We start from the raw sequence: 26069 nt of genomic DNA, 5'->3' as shown, positions 1-26069 counted from the left end.
TAGTATAAAATAGTTTTAATTGTTATCAAATCACTATGATTATCGGTATGATCTTTAAAGTAATTATCAGAGAAAATAATATTTTTTCAAATATGTAAGGTTTGTAAGGTTATAAGCAGTTGATAATATAAAATTGTTTTGAACCGTGTATTTTCTGAAAATTAAAATGAATCTTTTAAAATATGATATGAAAGTTACTACATTTTATCTTCTTATATATTTTATTGGGTAATTTAATTCCGTTATTCATTGTTATTATTTCTTCTCCTCCGTTGATCCGTGTCTCAAGTCGGCAGCTCGCAGTCGCAGAGTTTCCCATTCCTGGTTTCCTCACCCTCGTGTCGATCGTTCTAGGGTTAGGGTTAGGTCCCTATTCAATTCGCTTCAATTTCTGCAAGAGACGCTCCTCCCGAGAGACGCCATGGGAGGTGACAGTGCCGTTGAGGAATCCGAAGGGGTCAACGTCAACATCAACGTTCGCTGCTCCAACGGTTCCAAGTTTTCCGTTCAGATTGCCGTCGATTCCACCGTCAGTTCCTTCAAAGATGCCGCCGCTTGCAGCTGCGACATCCCTGCCGAGCAACAACGCCTCATATACAAGGGTCGCATCTTGAAGGATGATCAAACCCTCCGAAGCTACGGTATTTCCATAATCCCACATCGCCAGCGTTATTTATTTTTTTAATACAAATGATTTTTTTTATGAATTGAATGATGTTAAGTTAGATGCCATAGATTCTGTTGAGTTCATGAATGTGTTCATGCGATTCTGATTGTATTTAAATTTATGAATAAAATGGCTCCAGTTGAATTGGAGTATGGGTTATGACGGGTTAGGATTTAAAGGGAATATGGTATCAGTTTCTTTAACCTATTTTCTCGCCCTGAGGGAGATTAGTCTCGAGTTTCAGTTAACATAGTGTTTGGTCCAGCTTTTTTTGAGTTTCCTTTTTCCTTAAAAAAATCTGTTCCAAGTGATCCATGTTTGACGACATATCAACGAGTTTTACATTAGCTGCCCAGGGCCTAATACAGCACTCTTCCTTTATTTTGGATTGGGACTAACTATGAAAATGAAACCATAGGCAGAGTTGTGATAAGAACCTTGGGAGAACCACACCACAAAAGCTAGTTGTTATAGTTGGAGAGCCGAAAGCCTTATAAACCCCAAACCAGAATTTCATACTAACAATGTAGAACTCAAGTACTATACTTTGGAATTAGATCCTAACAAGTTATTGGCATGGCACTGATAAGATGACAGAAAATCAGTTAAGGTGGTTTGGAAAGGCCATTGGAAGCAACATTGAGGAGAGTAGATTGCATGATTTTTAGTCTTATAAAAAAGGGGAGAGAGAAACCAAGGGGGAGAGGGAGACAAAGGACAGTGGAGGAATTTGTTAATAAATAACATTTCTAAAGATTTTGTCTTTAACTAAGCTAAATGGCATTGTGCTATCCGTGCAGCAACCTCACATTTCTAAAGATTTTGTCTTTAACTAAGGTAGTTTTTATATTGTAATTATTTTTTCAAACATGTCACACACACACACAGATTCATTAGACTGCAACAACTCTCTTCTTTGCTTCTGTGTGGCTTAGTAATAATGTAGGATAACTTTTTTGACAATCCACATAATGTTTTGCCGGCGTAGCTTGTATTAGGAAGAAAGGTAATTTTTATTTTGTGTTCTTCAAAGGCAGCCTACATCTGTTCACCCTGAACTCTAAGGTTATTGAGAAACTATTCCTCAAATGAGTGAACATAACTCAAATTTCTATTTATCTTTATAGGTTTGGAGGCAGATCACACTGTCCATTTGGTTCGTGGCTCTGCTCTTGCCAATCCAACTGGTGGGACTAATACTAGTAGCACCGATACCAATACCAATACCAATATCCCAACAGATAATGCTAGAGTTGCTGGTGCGAATGAAGGTGAGGGTTTGGGAGGGCTTGGTTTTGGAGCTTCACTATTCCCTGGACTAGGTGTCAATGGGACTGGGGGCAATGGTTTATTTGGCGAGGGATTTCCTGATCTTGAACAGATGCAGCAACCATTTATTTCAAATCCCAATTTAGTGAGAGAAATAATGAATTCACCCACCATGCAGAATCTAATAAATAATCCTGAAATAGTGCGGAATCTTATAATGAATAATCCGCAAATGCAAGAGCTCATGGATCGAAACCCGGAGCTAGCACACATACTTAATGATCCCAGCACTCTTCGCCAGACCCTTGAAGCTACAAGGAACCCTGAGATCATGCGTGAAATGATGAGAAATACAGACAGAGCAATGAGCAACATTGAATCTTCTCCTGAGGGATTCAACATGCTGAGGCGCATGTATGAAAATATTCAAGAACCATTTTTGAATGCCACTACAATGGCTGGTAATACAGGAAATAATAATGCAGCAGTTTCAGGGACTCATGGTGGCCATGCAAGGGACCCCTCAACTAATCCCTCCACCACTAGTTCTGAAGCAACTGCTGGTTCTCCTTTACCCAATACTAACCCGCTTCCAAATCCTTGGTCCTCTACGGGAAGTAAGTTCTGATACTAAATTTTTCTTCTCAGAATCCTATGACTTAGTGAATCTTTTCGCCAGTTGTTTTCAAAAGCATTTTTCCTTATGCTGACATTTTTGTCACTTTTAAGGATACTGGCTACAAATTTTTGTTGCTTGTGACCTATGAAGCACTGATACTTGATTTGCTTTATTTATCCATATTTGATACCAATACTCTTAGATACTTCATTGATGCATATTGGTAAAGTATACTTCATTGATACGTATTGGTGAAGTATCCAAGCCTTTTAATTTTTTTTATGAAAATCCAATACTGCTACATGAGCATGAATAATATAGAAGTATAATAGCATTGTCTCCTGATGAACCAAAAATGTAAATTATCTTCTTTATGGATGATTTCAAGATAGGAATGAGTTTGATAGCACTGTTCTTATTTGTAAATAATAGGAAGTAATTTTATGATCAGAATTTATATTTCGTTCTGTTTAGTAATTCTAAGTATGAACTTGATTTGGATTTGCAGAGTTGCAATTATATATTTCATTATGCTTCATATTTTATATACATATCTAGATATCTAGAATAGATATATTACATGTATTATATCCTACATATTTTTAGAAAAATCGTATTGTCATATCGGATATTTATTGTATCTAATCTGATAAACGTATCATACCTGTGTAACATAGCTTGTGACTAATATGATTCATATTGTCATTATTGATGGTGAACATTTTTATTTGTAGCCGGAGGGGCTCAAAATAACAGCAGAAGGTCGTTGACTACTGGTGTGGATGCCAGACAGCAAGGACCTACTGGCTTAGGAGGGCATGGTCTGCCAGACCTTGAAAGCATGCTGGGTGGTAGTGCTATGCCAGATCCTGCTTTATTGACCCAGCTAATGCAAAATCCAGCTATCTCACAAATGATGCAAAGTATGCTTTCCAACCCACAAACATTGAATCAGGTATTTATATACCATACCTAGTACAAGTATAACATGCTATGTGCATGTGTTGAACTGATCCTTCTAATATCTAATTTACATCTTAGATTCTTGGTGCTAATACTGAGCAGCGTGGCATGCCTGATTTAAATTCTCTTAGAGAAGTAATGCAAAATCCAGAATTCCTTCGTTTGTTTTCTTCACCTGAGACATTGCAGGTAGACATATTTAAAGTTCTATATCTGTTGATGAATTTCAATGAAATATCGTTTGCCACAGATGTTTGCCTATAGTTTCTTTTTGATGAATTCTAGTGGTTCTTAGTATGAAATAAATAATCAGCATCCGGACCTAATTAGACCAAGGGAAGCATAGTTCAAATGGTTGAAAACACCCTTGGACCTAAGCATTTTTGGGGGAAATTGGCTTTTTTAAAAAACAAATTTGCAGGCTCGCAGCAGAATATTTTATTCTATAAATTGTGATCTATTATGATTATGATAAAGAGGCTATATTGCCCATTTGCCTGCTATGTAACTATATACTTCCTTGATTTCCATTAATATTCTTACAGTTCTGCCTTATTGCATAATTTCAGCAACTCTTGTCTTTCCAGCAAACTCTTATGTCTCAGCTTGGCCAGCAACAATCAACATGGTAAGTAGTGCTGCTATCCTGACCTTTCCATGCTCATCCATGAAAAGAAATAAACTTTGAATTTGTTGAAGTCTATCCTTTAGCTCAATGATGTAGTTATTTGCTAAGACCCAGTGACTAGCACACCCATCACAGCTGACCTTTTAGACCTAGATGCCCCATTTGACATTCCATAAATAAGTGGTTGTATTAGCATTTTTGCTTCTTTTTTTTTCATGATTACTTTGCTAAAAGCTATTCATTTATAACTTCTTTTTTCTGGTCATGCTTATAACATACTATGCTTGAAAACCAAGATTTTTTAACATCTTCTCAGTAAAACTAATTGAAAGAATCTGTCTTTCCAAGAGTAAAAAAGTAACGGACCCTGGTGCTAGAAGGCTCCTCATTATGCAGAGGTATGATGGAGGGTCATTGTATGCAGCTTTACCCTTGCATATGCAAAGAGGCTGTTTCTACTTTCCATTGTTTTAAGAAATTTCAGAAATAGAGATAGCTTGATTAATGTGTGTGATATCATTTTAAGATCCGTAATAGATGATGTCCATTGTTATGCATCATGTCATAGGTATTTGGAAGTAAAAAATATGAAAGTTTTTAATTCTATTACATGTTATTAAAAGGTGAAGCTGCTTTTTGATCTTGAAATTTAGATATTCTTCTTACTAAAGCATATGTACTTGTAATACAAGCATATAAAAAAATCTGCATTCAACATTGTGCCACTTGAATGAGATTTTTCCCAGTAACTTAAAATAGTACTTGATGTGGTGGATGGCACAGTTAATGTTTGGGATGGTTAATGTCATTGCTTAGATTAGTTTGGTGGTGATTTATGTTTTTGCTGGCATAATCTGTTAAAATAAAACATGCATGTTTGTCCTTATTGACTTTATCTTCCCATCATTTTTTGCTTGCTTAATTTTCTATTAACCTGCTAAGCTTCTGCAGGGAATCTGGTCAAACTGGCGGAGGCACTGGTATGCAAGACATCCCTATATGCACTTGGTTTCTGTTAATATAAACTATTTACTGTTATGATGTTGCTACAGTTTTGCTTAATCATCATACTTGAGTTATATGAATTATAATTTTTATAAATCTGTTGAACATCTAAGAATGTAATGTAGATCATATTTAGGTTAGCAGGGTTTTTTTTTATTCCTGTTTTGTTTAAAATGAGAATGGAAATTTGATCTTCAGTTACTTCCTTTGCTCATTTTTGGGTGGTTCATAACAAAACTGGGTGTGGGTGGCAGAGGACACTTCCTAAAATCCTTTCAAAACCAAATAAAATTTAAGCCTTTTCTTATCAAATCCTGAGGCTATGACCCATTAATTCATGGGCTACCATTAGAAGGACCAGATGCATTAAAAAATCTTTTGGCCTGATTGTATCCCTATTAATGAAGGGGAGGGGGGAGGGGGGGGGAAGGGGGGTTCAAGTTTGGTGGTGACTGTTTTGGATGATGCCACTGCCATTTGACTAAAGCATGGAATTTTAATAGTTCATTGAAATTGCTATGGAATGATTTTTATTGGTAGGACCAATGAACAACTTGGGATTGGAGATGTTATCGAGCATGTTTGGTGGACTTGGAGCTGGTAGCCTAGCTGTTCCAAATAGATCAAATGGTTAGCATTGTTGTCTTCTATTTTTTCTAAATAGTCTTTGGTTCACTTGTTTTGGAGAATTTTTTTTGTTCAGCTTCCTGAGAACCTTGGATAAACAAAATAATTATTTCCCAGAGAAAAATTGTTCCCAAACATGGGCTAGATTATTTTAATCTGTAGCTCCCTATACTGTTAGGTGATTTTTAATTTGATCATCACTATATTTTATAAGCTCATAACTGGGTCCCTAATTTTAAAAAAGTTCCAATTTCCAATTAAGTTCCTGCCTCAGAGGAGCAGTTTAAGCTTCTAACAGTTAGCTGAACTCCGGGACACTATTCAAATATTTTGAACTAAGGAGTCTCAGATTGTTATTTGGTCCAATTTAACAGTGCTTTAATAGTAGGAACCCAATTTGAAAATTTTGAAACTCAATCGCATTATAAACATTCAAAATATAGGGATGTACTAAAAATGCCCCCCAAAACGTAGGGACCTGGGTATTATTTACCTAAATTTTATACTCTGCTCAGCCTCTCACTGGTTTTGTTGTCTTGTCAGAGCCACCGGAGCAGCTGTATGCCTCCCAACTTTCACAGCTTCAAGAGATGGGATTCTTTGATTCACAAGAGAACATTAGAGCCCTTATTGCCACTTCAGGTAATGTTCATGCCGCAGTTGAACGGCTATTGGGGAACTCTGGTCAGTAGCGGACAATGTTGGCAAGTTCTCTTCTGTCGATTTCCACGGTTGGTCACTATGAAATCAGTGGTGTTCAAGTGCCTTGTTGAATATTAAATAAAATCAGAAATCTGTCCAAATTATAGTGGTCAGAGCTGAAATGGTGTAGGTTATATACATTGGACTGTGATTGTTTCTTCTAATGGTCCACTTTTCTTCATGTACATACTTAAATTGAAACTAGTTTTAGACGCAGCAGATCTTAAATATTTCAAATGAATTGATTTTTGTGCTTTTTTGTTTGTATTATTAATGCTTAATAACTCCATAATTACTGATTTGGCATGTGGGAAGGGACATGAGACTATTTGTTAAATATAAAATGGTAGAATGTGATGTGAACTACCGTATTGAGTGATTTAACTTCGACTTTGGTCATGTTATTTCGAGCAAATCTGTTCAAAATCGTTTACACACAAGTTTGTCTAAAGTTTGATCTCCAAGTTAGCTTAATGTTACATCCATAATTTTTTTCCATTCATTCAAAAAAAAAGTACAACGGCCATTAGTAAATGCAAAATTTTCCTTTCTTTTCTTAAGGCAATCATACATAAAATAAAGTGTTAAATATGATTTTGGTCTTTCGAATATTGATTCATATTGGTTTTAGTCTTCCAATTTTATTGCATTTGGTCCCTAAATTTTTTAAAATTATTCTTTTAAGTCATTCATTTATAATAATATTATTTTTTTCTGGTATAATCCAACATTAGCGTTTTCATTTACAGCATTAGCATTTAGTGTTTTTTGCAAGAATAGGGGAAATATATCAGATTACCGCTTTATTATTTTCAAAGTACATAATTGAACTCATTACCATAGTTGTTGGTGGAGCATGATTTGTGGGAACAAATTAGAAAATGTAACAGCTGAAGTCTTAGTCACATTGTTTGCAATAGGTGGAGGTAACTTAAATTTATTAGAAACAATTAACAGAACTAAATAAAAGATTTAGAAGGAGATCAAATATAATGAAATTATTTTTGAAGGATCAAAATCATATTTAATCTTAAAATGAATTATAGGGTATTGGTTGGGACCAAAACTTTTGAGAATGAGGGATCAAAATCATATTTGATCTTAAAATGAATTATATGGTATTGGTTGGGACCAAAACTTTTGAGAATGAGGGAACTATATTTATATGACATTTTTCTTCCAAAGAAAGCTTGGTTGTTTATGTGAAAAGTTGGCAATATGAAAAGATGGTGACATTTTGGAAATAATATTAGTGTGCATATACTTTGTTCTCAAAGTATAAAGTCAAATTAATTAGCCTTATGGACTGTTTGGTTCAAAGGAGGAGAGATGGGGAGGAATTTTAAAGGAAGGGAGGAGAGTTAATCATTTTTTGTTTGGTTTACAAGAGGAGAAAGGGGTTTTAAAAATAAATTTATTTTTGTATTTAAATTTCAAAATATAAATTGAGGTATTCTAGTCATTTTAATTCAATTTTTTTTAAACCTTGTTCTCCTCTCTTTCCTAGTTTCCCAATATTGAAGGGGAGTAAATATTAGATAAAGAGAAATTTCATTCTCATCTTCTCCTAAAAATTAAACCAAACAATCGTAATTTTTTTTAAAAAAATCCCTCCTCTCTCCTCCCCACCATTTCTCTCAAACCAAACATTATGTTAGCGTTGAAAATGAGTTGAGCTCGATTTAATGAGAATTGACTTAGCTTGATTCTTGACTTGCTTTAAGGTTCTGAATAATACTATTGAACTTGTTAGTTCAATTCAATTTAAATTTACAATTATTTTACACATTAACTTATTTATTTAATGCAAAATATAATTAATATGAAATACGTTGAGAAAATACATTTGTGTCTTGATGGATCGAACCTTTAATTATTCTGATTATATAAAAATAAATACAAAAGTTAAAAGTTGTGTCTTATGTGATATCAAATTATGTTTCATGATCCTACATTTGAAGTTTCAAACGGAAGCAAGTTTAATGTATGATCTGATACAACATTAAAGAAAACATTTAAGACTTCATTTAATATTATGTATTTGAGATTTGCTTTGTCTCCCATGATCTTTCAAATCCCACAAAGAACAAATGAAGTTCAAGTTTTGTGAAATTACTAAACATTATCAAAAGATGTGTTTTGTTGTGACAGACTTGTTCTGACTCAAAGGAAGTGATTTTTTGCTGAAATATTCAACATGAAAGAAAACAAGAGTGATTTTTCAACATGAAGAAGGATGTGCATTTAATGCAAATATTAAATGTTTCAACAACCACAAGCTTCATACGCGACCTTAAGTGACTATTTCTATTTGTTTAAAGACAACAAACACGTGAAGATGAAGACCTATAAATAAAAGAAACTATGAAGAAATGATTTATGAACCTACACGCTAACATTCAAAATGTTTTTGTAAAAAGCTTTATGTTTATACTTGTAAAGTTTATAGCTCTCAAAACACTTTGGATATCTTGAGTGAAAAGGCAAAGTGTTTAGATTGTATATCTATTTGTAAGATGATTAAGAACTAGTTAGTGAGTCAACCAATAAAAAATATTTTGATTTATATTAGAATCAACACTGGTTTAGTAGGAAGAAAAAAAGTATTGGTTTTTTAAGCTTGATGTTAAGTTTGGTTTATAGAGTTAGAAGTGACAATGATTAATACTTATAATTTTGAAAAGTTAGTGAAACTTGGTTGTTTACCCAGAACTGGACATAAACACAACATTAGAGACGAATAAATATAATTCTCTGTGTCTTATATGTCTTTTGTATTTCTTGTGCCTTAAACTAACCTAGAGTTTGAATTTGATTTTATTTTTGAAAACATGTTTCAGTTGCAAAATCTGATATCATCATCTGATCTAGTTCTTTTATTAAAATTTGTTATTATCTATTTTATCAAAGCCATTACAGATGATTGTATGTTGTTTATGAAAAAGGTTTAGAAAATTGTTGAAACACAGGAGCAATTCTTGCATAAGTACAATCCTCAAACTGAGTTCAAGTTACATCCTAGGAATACATAAACACAGGAGCAATTCTTGCATAAGTACAGAGCCTCTAGGCACCACCACTCAAAAAGCTAAAGATGTATTAAAATCATAATATAGATATAGTTATCTTTAACTTTTGATTAGTAGTACCGGTGGCTTTAGGTACTGTGCTTAGACAAAATTCAAGAATTTCTCTAAACAATAAACATAGAATGTGATGCACTTTATGGTGCTTTAAACCAATGCTTTTTTTTTTGTTTTCTTTTCTTCACAGATAAGTAACTATGCCACTATCATTTTCATGGCCCTCTTCATCTCTATCGCGTATTCACTAGCTAGTAAATTTCTCTACTCAAGTTTTTTTTTAATATCTTATATAATTTTATTTATAGATAATTTTATCATATTATAAATTATTGATTTTAAATAACCTCAAATTATTCTGCAGGTTAAACATGATTTTACATCGGTGCTGACGTCACCACCGATGTAGAAATATCATTTTTCAACATCGTTTCTTTCTTCTAAACGATGTAGAAAATAGGAGATCCACGTCGTTGCTTTATTAAAAAATGACTTAGAAAACGCAGCTTACTACATCGGTGCATACGTCAGCACCGATGTATACAATAAGGGATCAACAACGTTTCTTAATTAAAAAATGATGTAGAAACTAGTCTTACTACATCGGTGCCTATGTTAGCACCGATGTAGAAAATAGGGGATCAACAATGTTTCTTATTTAAAAAACGATGTAGAAACTAGTCTTACTACAACATTTCTTAATTAAAAAAGGATGTAGAAAGTAGTCTTACTACAACGTTTCTTAATTAAAAAACGATGTAGAAACTAAGTTTGTTGACTTAGAAACTAGTCTTACTACAACATTTCTTAATTAAAAAAGGATGTAGAAACTAGTCTTACTACAACGTTTCTTAATTAAAAAACGATGTAGAAACTAAGCTTGTTAACTTGGCACCGTATTTCTAACTAAGGTTTCTACATCAGTCAATAATATAGCACCGATTTAGAAAAAAAAAAGCTTACTACAACGTTTGTTTATGAATCGTTGTTGAAATTTTTAAGTTTCAACATCATTATTATAATAAAAAACGGTCAAGCACCGTTGTTGAATCGCGATTTCGACCGATGTAGAATACGCGTTTTCTAGTAGTGAAATCAGAATTAAACTCCCCTTGTGCCTTTACAAAATTAATTTAATATACCTTAAAATTTTGCAACAGTTACACACTCACACACATGAAATGGATCAAAAGGACACACATGAAATTGATCAAAATGTCACTAGAAGAAAAGTTAAATAGAGACACTTAATTAATTATGGTTTTTCAGTTTGATAGATTTAAACTAGAATACTATTGTGATGTGTGTTATCTTGTAATAATAAGTGTCAACAATCTTTCTCTCCCAGTAATAATAAAGATTAAAGCAACAACACCTTCTGCATGATAAATTGTGATATATGATGCTCAATACTTCGCTATGATAGTCGATCACCCCTTATATCGGATTGTCCCCCTGCTTAATAATCAACACGGTTCAACTTCAACATCTCTATTATCATTTAACATTCATCTCTTCCATTCTTTGATTTATTCTCTTCACATTCACATCTCTCAATGGCGGGCTTCTTCTCCCTTCTCAGGCGCCTCTACCTCACCGCCTACAACTTCACCCTTTTCGTTGGATGGTCATATATAATACACTCACTCTCAAATTCTCTTATCAACCAACAACACATTTCAGAATTTTCTCTTTTCATCATCAACCTCGTTTCTGAATGTAACTGCTCAAGTTTGTCTGTCGAGTAGCACAGGTTTCAGGTTCTGTATATCGTTTTGAAGACGTTGAAGGAATCGGGCCATGAAAGCATATACCATGCAGCCGAAAAGCCTTTGCTTTTTGCCCAAACCGCGGCTGTGCTAGAGGTTCTATTTTGGTTTTTTTTTTTTTTTAAAAAAAAAAACTTGATTTTTATTAGCTGTGGAGATACACTTTTGTTTGTTTGATTGGAAAAAGTCCAAGTTTTCTTGTGGGAATTAGCTTAAGTTTCAACTTTTATTTCATGTGGTTTTTGGTGTGGCGTTGGATTGCGTGGCGTGCTAGATTCTTCATGGTATAGTAGGTGAGTAAGCCTTTGCTCATTGTCATTACTTAGGGTTGATAAAAATGGGAATTAAGTATAGACCAAGCTTATATCGATTTCTTGGCTCAAAAAAAAAGAAGCTTATATCGATTTCCTTATATCGTCGTTATGATTTGAATTTCTTGAATCAAATAATAACAATTGAGTATTATTATTTTTTTGTAAAAATTTCGCAAGGTATTCTTAATAGAGTCTATTCAATGCAGAAAAAGATTCATATGTCAGAACTTGATGGAAACAGTATAAGGAACTTGATCTTTGTTTACAAACGAATTAATGTTCATATCTGTTTGTTTATGGACTTTCTCTCCTTTTTCTTACCCCTATGAGCAAAGGGCTGGTGCGGTCTCCAGTAACAGCAACCTTGCCACAGATAGGTTCGAGGTTGTTGCTGGCTTGGGGAATCTTGTGGAGTTTCCCTGTGGTTAAGACAAACTTGAACTTTTTTTCTTTATTTTGCTTCCTTCAGTAAATTAGTTAAACTTTCGACCATACTCTTTTATTGAGAAGTTACCTATATCTGTTAATGACAGACTCAGACTCATGTGCTCTCTATTTATCAGATGATCTATCACCGAGGCAAGTTTTTCATGATTGCTTGCTTGTTATTGTGTTTGTATTTTGTCATGTCATTTTTCATTTCCACTTGTCTGTTTATGTAATTTAATTTTAACTATCATAATGGAAAATGAAACTGCAAAAACTACAGTAAATTTATTGCTTTGTATTAAACGAAACTGCCAGAGAAGGGTGGTGTTCGTTGGAAAGGAGAACAGTGGATCCAACTTCATAACATAGTGTGCACAAGTGATTGAGAAAGTAGGGTTTCAGTTATGATTCAAATGAGGAGATAAAAAATGCCACATAACATGTAATGTCCTTCTTCCTTTCCAACTAGAATACCTTGCGCTACAACCTACAATATCTCGTCTATATGACAAAATGTCCTCCACAGGGCTTCTTGTGCTCAACCTCGTTATCATTATAAACCAAAATGGACAATAATGTCATTCATAATGGATTGGAAGGTAGTGACACATTAGAGAGATTGAAGGGCATGACGAGAAACTTGTAGTGGCCCTTGTAATTGTGAAAAGTTGTCTTCTCCACATCCTCCTGTTTGACTTGGATTTAGTGTACCAAAATTTGAGTTCCAACTTGGAAATAATAGTGACACTGTCCAATTCATCCAATACCTTGTCTATAGTTGGTATTGGAAATTGGTCCAAAATGGTCACTCGCTCTCAAAGCACAGTATTTCACGGCTCACGCAAAACCACCATCCGCGATACTTTTGCACTAACAATATGGGCTTGAGAATAGGTTAGTACTTGGTCAGATGGCCCCAACCTTTAACATTTCTTGCACAAGCTCCTTAATCGTGTTTTTCTGTGTGAACAAATATCGTTATGGCCTAACATTATATCAAATGATCCTGACTCTTAGGCAGTAGTAACTAAGAGGGTTCCTTAAATATGTCCCAAAATTGAATGTCTTGGATATTAGAACTCAGCTCGTCCCAATTATTAATTGTCGACAATAGTAAGCTGGCCAACTCAATCAATATGCCCCACCTTTCCTGTTTAACCATCCATTGGAAAAAAATCCTATCTAGAAAAATAGGGAAACTAAATAGCTGAACCAAATCCTATCTAATTATATTACATAAGTATCTAAATTGTCGCTACCTCTGCTTCTGCATGCTTTGTATCTGCGTGCTTTGGCCTGGACCTTGTCAAATATGTCATTGATGTGTAGTGGACAAGGGATCTATCATAGTCCTGAGATGTCATTGATGTGAAACAAACAAAAATAGTGAAATAGAGACTCATGGTGGCATCAATTAGAAACATTTACATAGAATGTTAATATAGTGATTTAATGGTTATAAGAACCTTCAGTTTGCAATGTAAGACAATGAGCTGGGTGACTGCAAGCAAAGCTTTCAGGCCTGGTTCCCTGCCCCCCCTACAATTCTTCTTTTGCTCATGATAAACATATCTCTTTGTATTCGATGGCAAAGTAATTATTGATTGAAAAGGGAAGGGAAAGATCATCATTGTTGTTGCAATTGCAGATCATTTGCTCTTTTTTCTTTGGCTTGAAAGAGGCATTTGGATCTGCCCCATCATGGCTTTTGTGGCTCAGGTATAAAGTTTGAATGTTGAGCCTTCTGTATATAATATGGTAATCGTTAATTCTTATATTCCTGACTTCCTGTTATATTGACTGCAACTTTTTTTTCTAGCAGATATAGCACCTTTTTAGTGCTATATCCAACAGGAATCAGCAGCGAAGTTGGTCTAATATACATTGCCTTTCCATTCATTAAGGTAAAGAATTAAAACAGCAAATGTCCACGGTGCTTTTAGTTTCATTCATGTTACTTGGTCTTTTGAAACCTTGACCACCTCACCTGCTGTTTCTTGGGATTCCTGAAGTGATAATAGAGAAATGGGAAGAGACTTGATAGTTTGTCACTCATGATTGACTGTGAAAGTGAAACTATTTGATATGGTGTTTTCTCATTACTAAGGTTAATGACCGACCCTCTTTTTGTTTCAGGCATCTGAGAAGTACTGCATAAGGATGCCTAACAAATGGAACTTCTCATTTGATTACTTTTGTGCTGCTAATGTTGTATTGGGAATCTATGTTCCAGGCTTGAACTCAATTCTCACCACTAATGCACTTTGCCTAATTTTCCTTTTCTTAATTAACCTTGTTTCCCATTAGATGGCATAATTCTATGCAGGTAGCCCTCACATGTATAGTTACATGCTTGCACAGAGGAAGAAAGCTCTATCAAAATCAAAGAGTAGAGTAGCATCTTGTTAGCACCAGCAAAGTAGCAGAAGATGACATAGGTCCACGCCCACGAAGGGATATCGCACGTCCAAAGAATTTAGAAGACTACGTGTAAACTAGGATCACGTGATGTATTGCATGCATGTCCATAGTTAGTGAGAGAGTCCGTTGTTTGTTATAACGACATAAGAAGTTGTTAGTTGTTATTGCAAAAGCTATTATTGGTTAAAGCCATAACTCAGTGTATAAAAGTATATCCTGAGGCATGAATAAAGCATAGAAAGAATATTCCCGAATAGTATAGTTTAGCACAGGAGGTTCCTTGGCCTCCAATTCAAGGCATTTCTCTTTCCATTCCTCTCGCTCCTATCACATCTGCAGTGTTTACTTTTGTTGATTTTATTCCAAACATAGGATACGAACATGTCTTGGTTTGGATTCATATATCTAATCCGAGAAATTTTTGCTTTTTTTTTAATCATTATTCTTGCTTGTGTATCCTTAAATTCAAAACACTAGAGAGAAAGAAAATTAAATGATTTTATTCTTTAAACAATTTGACAGAGAAATGACTCATTAACAATTTTTGTACACGAAACAAGCTTCTGTAATTTCCCTTTCTCCTTTTCAGGAAATCGATAGAGACAAATTATAATACAAACTTTGATAAAATATTTTTCTATGATTTTTTTACGGTTATTTTTATATTATTGAATATGTGAAATTGTAATATCAAATTATCAATTAATAATGTATCTATAATTTGTTTATTGGCTTAGAGCAGCGACGCGACACTTGGTAAGCTGGTATTTAAAGAGGAGCAACTGTTATGAATAGACTATCTTTGACCTTGACCAGAAAAAGATTACTAATATTATTTTCTCACCGTAACAAAAGTATTTTTTTTATAAAAAAATTAATAGTTAGTGAATGTATAGTATTAGGAATAAATTATTTTCTTCTAAATAAATTCATCTTATCATGATCATATATTACTTAATATAGTTAGATTAGTTTATTCTATTATCATTTGAAAATGAAATATCAACAAAATTTATTATGATAATTTCATAAATAAATTTTCAATCCAAAATCCAAATAGAGTAAAATATAATTTTTAAATAGAATTTAAAAAATTATTTTACATATATTAACTAAATTATTTATATATCATTAATGTATTTCATTATTAATTTAAAAAATGTTATACAAAATTAATTGCAATAATTATTAGCCTTGTTTATTAAATTCTCATTGATAATTGGCTTTCATTCTCAATGCCTTTTATTTTATTTTTTTAAGGATTCTCAATACCTGTTGTATCTTTTTATATAATTTATGTCAACGTATATTTCCATAATTAGTCAATTATCCCTGTATTTTGAGACGTTTACTAGCTCGAAGGTCATCAAAACAGCAACTAAATAAGATTAGTTCTTCAAACTGGTTCAATAGTTCCTTTTTAAATATCAAGACAACTAATCTAAAATGATACAACACCATCCCTGGAAATTCAAACTTAACCATAAAAGACATTTTCCCACACCATCAAGATATAAGAAAACACATTAGGAAATGTATTATCCGCAAAAGATATTCAACCTTCATAGAATTCTTCAAGGCATCACTCAAAATTATTTTTTTTTCAAAACTCTGGACATCGACCCCCCCATTAATCCCACAAGCAAGGCTGATTTTGCAATAAAAGGTGTAAGAACATGCAACAACTTTTTCTATTCTAACCCCTTTTAATCCAAATTATTGACCTTCTTCAATCACACAAGCAATCACCGTTTTTAAAACCAAGTCTTAAACGAACTCTTAAGAGAATAAAGGACTCTTCCCGTACTTCAGACTATCCGGTTAAAGAGAATAAGAACAGGGAAGATTCCTCAGCCCATAAAGGACATTCTTCCCCCCCATACCTTGGAAAGTTCATGAATCATTGGAAGAAAAGTTCAGTTTGGAATTGTAAACGGAAACATAATTTATACAAAACTTATCAACAACCAAAGATATTCAGTCAAGCACCTTAATCCAACATACATAAACCATTATAAAACTGAGCAGTGGTACTTGGCCAAAATCACAACTCCAGATTTGTAATTCAAAGTCCCAACCTAACAAAGGCGCCACACTCAACTTGTTTTGAATTAGGGCACAAAATTTTGACTCAGGAAACTACATTCCATAAACATTCTATAGCCACTGGAACTACCCTGCTAAGGTTAGTAAAGCTCAAGTTATGCAGATGTCAAGTTTCTCCATAAAAGCAGAAAATTACATTGAATAAAGTTATTTAAATGTCAATCTAAAACTGGGACTGATTCTTAAATCTCCTAGGGATGAGAATTTTCCATGTTAAATTAGACAGCATAAGATTGCAAACAAGATTGATAGAATCTGAAATTCCTAGCCAAAAATATGATCAGTCAAAGTGGACAGGTTCCAAAATAGAACACAGGATAGATCAGATTAAAAAGAAGTGGATTTGGCTAATTGAAAGTTAAAAAAAAAAAAAGTTTAAAAAGATGCACATTCAATATGAAAAAAAGTGGATTTGGCTAATGTTTAAGAGGAAAGTTCATCAATAATAATGATGTACTCTTGTTTTCTCATTAATAAAAGTTCAGCATCTCACCATAAAAAAAGAAAAAGAAAAAAAAAGGAAAGGAAAGTTCATTGTAAAAAGAGAATAAAGAAACCTCAACCCAAGAATAAAATATGAGAGGAAATAAATTTCCTTTTTGGAAAATATTCAACAACTCAAACAAACTAAGGAACCACCGAAACTATTCACGCTATCTAACCCGTTCATACATTAAATAGCAATGTTTTGAAACAACTTATATAATTTAATAAAAGAAAATACATGGTAGCTTAATTTTGATATGTCAAAACCAAGCTTTGAACATAATAATAAGAGAAAAACGAAACAAAACACGTAAATTCGTTGCCAAAACCTTCAATGCGGTCTATTCTATTATCTCTCTTGTCAAGAAGAAGAAGAAGAAAATGTTCAGCCCCATATCTTGGCAGCTCTGAAGCACTTACACGGCCCCAAATAGCGGTCTTCCTGTTTTTGATACGCCAACAACACGAACACGCACCAGACTCATGTCGGACAAGCATTCGTCGTGTCTAACTGTTTTTTTAAACCTTCGGCACGGTTCTTCTGGACACAAGAAGTCAAAAGATATGACACGGTTTTTATTTTTTCTTTTCAAAATCATTTTTTTTAATCTTAAAAGATAAAATATTAGATTTTAAATTATAAAAGATTGGATTTTTTATTATTTCATCTTCACGTGGTTTACGTTTCCTTTTTTATTTAATTTTAAAGATTAAACATATTTTAAATTATAATAACATATTATAACTCAGATTAAATCAAAATAGAATAACAACGCTTCGTCTTCATGTCACTCTTTCATTCAAGTACATCTTCATTGGTTCCCTTATTCATGCCTATTCGTTACTAGTTTGAGTTTGTTGTTACCGTCGTTTGTTCAGCTTATGACCTTCATAGCGTTTACAGTTGTTGACTCTAACTTGATATTTGTTGTGTTTGTGATTGTTGACCTTTGACTTACTGTTTTGATTCTAGCTGGGTGCATTGTAACTTTGTAAGATTTGCATCTTTAAAACTTTTTCTTTACTTTTCAATTTTTATAATTTATTATTCATCTTTTGTAAGCTCGTAAGAAATTTTAGTTTAATATTTTTTTCTTTACTTTCTTACCTACTAATACATTTAATACTTTCTGATTTTTAATTTTACATCCTATTTTGATAATAGTTTTTAAATATAACAGTTAACTATTCATAGTTTTTTTTATTTTTAAATTGATCATTGTGTTCTTATTTTTTATTTTATTATATTGATTAATTATAGAGATGAGTACTTCTAATCATGTTAAAGAACAAGGTGATGACACCAAGCCTTTATCGAATTATGTTTCAAAGATTAAAGGTCTAAGTGGAGGTGCTGGAAATTTTGAAGTTAGATGCAATTTTTGTGAAATAGTTTTTAATAGGTCTTACATTAGAGTAAGGACACACTTGTTAAACATATAAGGAAAAAGAGTTAGAAGTTGTCAAAGAAAAAATTTGTCTCTTTACTTCTGGTGTCTAACCAAGAGACAACCAATGTTGATCCAAAAAAGAGAAAGACTCTTGAAGGTTCTTTTAATATGCAAGCTAGAGAGACCCTTGATTATGAAATTGCCAAAATGTTTCATTTTTCAGAACTATCATTTCATTTAGCAAGGAATCCTCACTATAGGAAAGCATTCTCTTTTACTGTCAACAATAATTGTATATCTGGGTATCAACCTCCAAGTTACAATAAGTTGAGAACAACCTTACTTGCAAATGAAAAAAGACATGTGGAGAACCTATTACAACCAATAAAAAATACATGAAAAGAAAAAGGTGTGAGCATTGTAAGTGATGGATGGAGTAATCCTTAAAGAAGACCTCTTATCAATTTCAGGGTTGTGATCGAGAGTGGACCGATGTTTTTAAAAGCCTTGGATTGTTCTGATAAGGTAAAAGATAGGAATTTCATAGCTAAACAAATGAGGGATGTAATTATGGAGGTTGGTCACTCGAATGTAGTACAAATTGTTACTGATAATGCACTTGTATGTAAGGCAGTAGGTTTGATCATCGAGGCTAAGTTTCCTTCCATCTATTGGACTCCTTGTGTTGTGCACACCTTAAATCTTGCATTGAAAAATATATGTGTAGCCAAGAACAAAAAAAAAATAATGAGGTTTATGAAGAATGTTGTTGGATCACACTGATTGTTGACGATGTCATATATGTTAAAAATTTTATCATGGGTCATTCTATAAGACTATCAATGTTCAATTCATTCAACACATTGAAGTTGTTAGCTCTTGCTCTCAGAAGATTTGCTTCCACCATAGTGATACTAAAGAGGTTTAAACATTTGAAAAAAGGACTTCAAGAGATGGTTATTAGTGAGCAATGATCTTCTTATAAGGCAGATGATATTAACAAGACAAAATTTGTGAAAGAGACATTGTTGGATGGCATTTGGTAGGACAAGATTGATTATATACTTTCTTTCACTACTCCTATCTATGATGTTCTTAGAAAAACGGATACAGATGCAACTTGTCTTCATTTGGTGTATGAAATGTAGGACTCAATGATTGAAAATGTGAAAAAGATCATATATCGACATGAAAAAAAGGGAGAAGGTGAAGAATCTACCTTTTATAAGGTAATGCATGAAATATTAATTGACTGTTGGATTAAGAGTAGCTAACCTCTTCATTGTTTAGCCCATTCTTTAAACCCAAGGTGAGACATTATATTCTTTCATTTATAAAGTCTATTTTTTCCATACTTTTTATGTGTTATATTAATTTATAATCATTTTTTTACTATAGATATTATAGTCATGAATGGTTAAGTGAAGATTCGAATAGTATTCCTCCACACCAAGATGGAGAACTTGTTCGTGAAAGATTGAAATGCTTCAAAAGGTATTTTGATGATGATAATGAAAGAAGGTAAGTGAATGTAGAGTTTGCAAACTTTCTAGTGAAAGAGAAGGCTTTGATGATATTGACTCTTTAAGGAATAGAGGTCTAATGGAGGCAAAGTCTTAGTGACTAATTCAAGGTGTTCATGCACCAACACTTTAAAAGATTGTTCTTAACTTGTTCATCGTCATGTTGTGAAAAAAACTAGAGTGCTTTTTCATTCATTCAATCAAAAGAAATAAGATGACACCTCATCGGATAGAGGATCTAGTATTTTTTTTCATAGTAATCTTCGTTTTCTTTCAAGAAATTTCACACAATATCATCAAAAAGAAACTAAAATGTAGAACATTGCAGAAGATGAGTTTGGATCACTTGATGGGAATGAAATTCTCAAAGTTGCTAATTTATCCCTTGATTAACTATAATTAGAAGTTGTATTTTTCAATGATGATGATCAAGAAGAGGAAGAACTTAGATAGATTAAGATTAACAATTTTTAATTTATCTTTTCAACTATGATGATTTATTTTAATATTTTTTTAGGTGAGACTCTTTATTAAATATATTAACAAGTTTGTTTTTAGATTATTTTTTAAAGAAACAAAATTTTTGTCTTGTGAAATTTTTTTTTGAATAATAATGATGCTACTTATTATAATTTTTTTATGTCTATTATTATTATTATATGTTGTGTTCCCGTGTTTCATGTTTTAGAATTTAACTATGTCGCAATGTCAATGTCAGAATTTGTGCTTCATAGCTTGGCGGCAACAGAGCATCATCATTTTCAGTTTTGCACTAACATATCACTGGACAAGGTACCTAATAGTTTGGAACTTGAAGATGGTGGAAGCTTACATTCAGCAACCGAGTCCAAGATTTTTCAGCTCCAAACTCCCTCATTAGCCAAATAACAAAATAGGTTCTCTTGTAATCATGAGAAAGACACAGACAACCATTCAAAACCCCAAGACAAGGCTCCTCAAAAGAAACTTTAGAGAGACCATCAGGCATTGACAAGTATCTGTATGTCTCTCTCTCTTCAGGTCATACGAAAAGCTACCAACTGATTGACACTAAAAGTTTTCTATTGATAATCATAACTCGACGGGGTGGGAAGTGCTAACCAGTTAAGAGTGTCACTCACAAACTGTCCATAAACTTGTTGTTCCAAACAGTGAACTCTCAGCTCCCGATACTGTGATTTAATATCGAAAAGGACCACCACCACCTTGTAAGTGTCACTCTCTCATCGTCGTAACCAAACCCACACTTGACGACTTTGTATTCCGGTTTATAATTGCATGAATGGACGCGTAAGTGTGGCGACTCTATAGACATCACCCTAATCTACAACCTTGACTATCTTCGAGTACGTTAATAGGACATGGGTGTTTTCGGAAGACCTATGAAGGTGCTAACAAAATTTAAGATTGTCATAAAAGGTAAATAACACTAGCTCTTCAAACTGGTTCAATGTTCCTTTTTTAAAATTTTACAACATTTAAAAAGATACAACACCTTTTTTTTATCGGTAAATATTAATTATTAATTTATTAATTTTTTTAACACAAGAAATCAAACCATGCTTTTTCTTTCATTCCCTTATTTCTTATTTCTTAACAATCTAACCAACCTTATATCTCCAAGTGGAAATTCAAACTAAACCATAAAAGACAATTTTTCTCAAAAACCCAACAGATCAAGGCATGAGAATACACATCAAAAAATGTATTATCCGAAAAAGATGTTTAACCTTAAAAAAACATATCAAGGCATAAGAATACACATCAATCAACTTTTTTTTAACTTTGGACATTGACTGACCCCTTTAATCCCACATGCAAGAACGATTTTGCTAGGTGTAAATAGAACAATAACATGCAACATCTTTTTTTCTATTCTGACCCCGTTTCAATCCAAATCATTCACCCTCTTCAATCACAAACAATCGCCGGTTTTTATAAGATATATGAATCATATACACAATCATAGGCCCTTGAAAATTTATGAGAATAAAGGAAATTTCCCCCTACCTCAGACTATCTTATACCTTGAACAGGGCAGATTGCTCAGCCCCATACCTTTAACAGTTCATGAATTATTGCACGTAAGAAGAATTCAGTTTGGAATTGAAAATGGAAACACAATTGATACAGAATTTATCAACAACCAAAGGTATTTAGTCAAAGATTGCATGCATGTTCTCCTCAAGCACCTTATTTCAACATACCATAAACCATTACAAAATCGTGAGCATAGATACTTGGCCAAAGTCACAACTCCTAATGTGTAATACAATGTCCCAAACTAGAAAATGCACCACACACTAAACTCGTTTGGAATTAGGACCTAAATTTTCGACTCAAGAAACTACATTCTGTAGACAATGGAACTTCCCTGTTTAGGTTAGTATATAACTCAAGTAATGTAGATGTCAAGTTTCTCCATAAAAGCATAAAAATGCATTGAATAAAGCTATTTCAATATCAATCTACGACTGGGAATGACTCTTAAATCTCCTAGGGATTAGAATTTTCCACGTTATACTAGACAGCATAAGCTTTCTAACAAGATTCAGATTGAACAAATCTGAAATTCCTAGCCAAAAACATGATCAGTCAAAGAAAGTGGACTGATTCCAAATTAAAACACAAAATAGATCAGATATAGTTTTCGATGCATTGTGAAAAAACCGTATGCTCCAAAATTATGAAATTTAACAGTTACAAACCATCTTATATTAGCTTTGAAACCACTCTAGTTTCATTAAAAACGATTCTTTCTAGTTCAAGTTATGCACATTGTAAGTTGAGTGACTCGTATAAGGACTTATGAGACATTGCAACCAACTTTGTGGGTGCATAAATAATATGCAAAAGAACCATGCCGGAGTTTATTACTGTACTTTACACTGTATTTTCTTCAGTCGTTATATGGAGGAAAAACCGATCATCTACACTTCAATTTGAGCTGCAATATCTTATTACAATTACGTATCATATGATGTTGCTATTAGGAAGGGCTTAATGAACCTATTGTTTGTCATCAATGAATTTTATTAGTCTGCAAGCACCCATAGATGTTAGAATGATGCCAATTTTAATGCTTCTTAGATCTTCAACAGGTGCAATACAATCAAAATGAGATTTTCACATATAAAACATAAGAACAAAAAAATAATAACACTCGGGTATTACATATATACAAGGAAATAACAGAACAAATGACATTAATATTTAGTGAAAATTTAAAATACCTACCCATTTTCTGTATTTTGTTTAAAACATTTTAAAACCAACCCAAGAATAAAATACTACGGAGAGAATCAACTTCCTTTTTGGAAGATATTGCAGTAGCTAACAATTATAAATATAAATTATTCAGTCAAAAGAAATTCAACCATAAGCAATAGCCAATATAGAATCATTCAACAAAATAATTAAACTAAGGAACCACCAAAATTATTCAAGCTATCTCTCCTGTCCAAATGTTAAATGCCACGGTTCTGAAACCACTTACATAATATAAGCAAATGCAGGTAGCTTAATTTCGATATGGCAAAACCAAACTTTGAACATAATCATGAGAGACAAATGCAGAGAAAGACGATAATCCATTGTTGAAACCTTCCATGCGGTCTATACTATTATCTCTCTTATCAACCAGAACAAATTCTGCACCACCTCCATAGTCTTCCAGCAACAGGACGTCGTCATTTTCAGACTTGCACAAAGGTACCACTGGACAAGGTGGAAAATCTAGAACTTGAAGATGATGATAGCTTACATTCAGCAACTGAGTCCAAGACTTTTCAGCTCCAAACTCTCTCATTAGCCAAACAACAAGATTGGTTCGCCTGTGATCATGAGAAAGACAAAGGCAGCCATTCAAAACCCCAAGATAAGGCTCGTCAAGAGAGATTTCAGAAAGACCATCAGGCATCGACAAATAACTGTATGTCTCGTTCTTCAGATCATAGGAAAAAATGACTAACTGATCGACAGTGACAGTTTCCCATTGATAATGATCAGAACCCGACGAATTGTCAAGTGCTAGCCAGTTAAGAGTGCCACTCACAAACTGCCCATAAACTTGTTGCAAAATGGGAAAAGCAGAACAAGTCAAAACATTTCTCCAACCAGTGTCATCACCCATGCAGTGAACTCTCAGCTCCCAATCTTGTGATTTAACGTTAAAAAGGATCGCCAACACCTTGTAAGTGTCACTCGAATCATCGTACCCAAACGCATGCTTCACAGCAATGTCTCCAAGTTTATAATTGCTCGAATGGACACGCAAGTGGGGCGAATCTGCGGACATGGCCCTAGTGGCCGGGTTCCAAAATCGGACCCAGTATTCCTCAAATTCATCCTCATACAAACAATCAAGCAAGCAAACCAACCCATTGCATACACCCAAGAACAAATAAGTGTGCTTAAATCGGTAACAAACATCAAAATAAATAGTGGACGATGATGATGTTGACTGAGCCTCGAGAAAATGAACTATATTATAAATAGTGGATGATGGGTTCTCAAGTAAACGCTGTATAGAGCAGGGTGCGGCAACGACGGAGATGTAGTTATCATCATGGTACGGGTAGGGGTTCGATGAATCTTGGTCAAATGTTAACAGGATGTGGATGTTTTGGGAGGACCTTTGAAGGTGCAATTTAATGAATGTGGGATTGAAGATGAGGGAATTCCAGGACTTGGAAACGCACCTGAATCGCATGAGATTCTTCACTTCAACCCATGACAGAATTTCCACTATGAGGTCCTCAGGGAGCACTGGAGCATCTTCAGCCGTCGCCATTTGGGTTCAATTGCATGCTCTTCCGAAACCCTAAACGCCACCGTCTTCAGTCTTCAAAGTGAAGAGCTGCGTGACTCACATTTGGTGCAAATGCTAGTCCTAAAAAGATCATAGCAGCCCAGCCCATAAATACCAATTTATTTGTTTCTTTTACCAGATGTATTCACATCCAATTAATTATGGATAAATAATTATTTTTATCTTTAAATATATACAACTTTAACAAATTTGTCACTAAAATATAAAAATTCAAATTTCAATATCCGATCGAAAAAAAGTGTAACAAATTCATTTATATGTCAACATGACTATTGAATAGATTGGACCAAAATACAAAATATTAGTAAATTATCATTGAACCAAAATATCAGTAATTTTTTTTTTACCAAAATATTAGTACGTTTTCATTTGACAAAAATATCATTAAATTACCATTTGACTAAAATGTTAATAATTTTTCATTGAACCAAAATTTAAAAACATTTTCACTGGATTAGTTTGTCAGACCTCAAATTTTGTTTCATTTAAGGGTAAAATATAATTTGATCTTTATTTTTTTTCTTTTTTAACGTTATAAACATAACATTACAATAAACACTTAAAAAAAATAGAGAAACTAACTTAAGTTAGAACAAACATAATAATACGCGTAATTACTTTAACAAACATTGTAACTCAAATGCAATCATAACAACACCAATAACATATTTTTTAAAATTTGATTAATTATCTTTATTGTTGCTTACAAGTTATTTTTGTTAGATGTTACATATTTGTAAGATGAAATTAACTACTTTCAATCTGTTTCACATGTTGAACAACCTCTAGTTAATTTTGAAAGTACTCAAACTCCTAATGTTGAAAGTGGTCGAGCTCCAATTCCAACTACCATTCGAAGTGTTCCAACTTTTGGTGTTGTACGTGACTTTTACATATAACTGATTAATTATTGTTAAATTGTGTTATGCATAACTGGTCACTATTTATAATAGTTGTAGGAAATAAGATTCATACCTCCGCCATTGTCAACTATGTTTAGACCACATTCAGTTAGGCATTCAGCACCAATTCGAATTATATTCGCAGATGTACCATCTCATAGGACGAACCAATTTCATGAGTTTTATACCCACACCAGGGTTGCCCCGTCGCCATTCGCCAAGATTCGAATAAGTGAAATATGAGATATGTTTGTCTTTTGTTTATAGTAGATTATGACTAATTATTATAATTTGGATAAATTTGTGATGATTGGTACACTGTTACAGTGTTTAT

At 33.3% G+C, this 26069-nt stretch overlaps 2 protein-coding genes and 2 pseudogenes across 2 annotated transcripts; 3 read left to right on the top strand and 1 right to left on the bottom strand.

The window, feature by feature from the left end:
• The first annotated feature begins 235 nt into the window (after positions 1-235).
• LOC100806776 (ubiquitin domain-containing protein DSK2a) lies at positions 236-6735 on the top strand. The gene is made up of 8 exons (XM_003519638.5): positions 236-641; positions 1795-2553; positions 3290-3510; positions 3597-3707; positions 4088-4146; positions 5098-5126; positions 5692-5781; positions 6322-6735. Exons 1-8 carry the CDS (start codon positions 422-424, stop codon positions 6468-6470), a joined length of 1638 nt encoding a protein of 545 aa, XP_003519686.1. The 5' UTR covers positions 236-421; the 3' UTR covers positions 6471-6735.
• Positions 6736-11119: 4384 nt separating this feature from the next.
• On the top strand, positions 11120-14484 carry LOC100811597 (very-long-chain (3R)-3-hydroxyacyl-CoA dehydratase PASTICCINO 2A-like; annotated as a pseudogene).
• A 4550-nt stretch (positions 14485-19034) lies between these two features.
• Positions 19035-19453, top strand: LOC121173186 (uncharacterized; annotated as a pseudogene).
• Positions 19454-23418: 3965 nt separating this feature from the next.
• LOC102663749 (F-box/kelch-repeat protein At3g23880) lies at positions 23419-24898 on the bottom strand. The gene has a single exon (XM_006574586.4). The coding sequence runs from the start codon at positions 24792-24794 to the stop codon at positions 23523-23525; it is 1272 nt and encodes a 423-aa protein (XP_006574649.1). The 5' UTR covers positions 24795-24898; the 3' UTR covers positions 23419-23522.
• Positions 24899-26069: the final 1171 nt, after the last annotated feature.

The sequence above is a fragment of the Glycine max genome, chromosome 2 (genome assembly GCF_000004515.6).
Source record: "Glycine max cultivar Williams 82 chromosome 2, Glycine_max_v4.0, whole genome shotgun sequence".
Classification (NCBI taxonomy): Eukaryota; Viridiplantae; Streptophyta; class Magnoliopsida; order Fabales; family Fabaceae; genus Glycine; species Glycine max.
This window is presented reverse-complemented; position numbering and strand designations above follow the sequence as displayed.

Excerpts from the sequence above, each read along its gene's own strand:
- LOC102663749 (XM_006574586.4), bottom strand. The coding sequence starts at position 24,794 with ATGGCGACGGCTGAAGATGCTCCAGTGCTCCCTGAGGACCTCATAGTG.
- LOC100806776 (XM_003519638.5), top strand. The coding sequence starts at position 422 with ATGGGAGGTGACAGTGCCGTTGAGGAATCCGAAGGGGTCAACGTCAAC. Across the intron at positions 2,554-3,289 it reads TCCTTGGTCCTCTACGGGAA|CCGGAGGGGCTCAAAATAAC; the intron begins GTAAGTTCTGAT and ends TTTTATTTGTAG. Across the intron at positions 3,708-4,087 it reads CTTCACCTGAGACATTGCAG|CAACTCTTGTCTTTCCAGCA; the intron begins GTAGACATATTT and ends GCATAATTTCAG.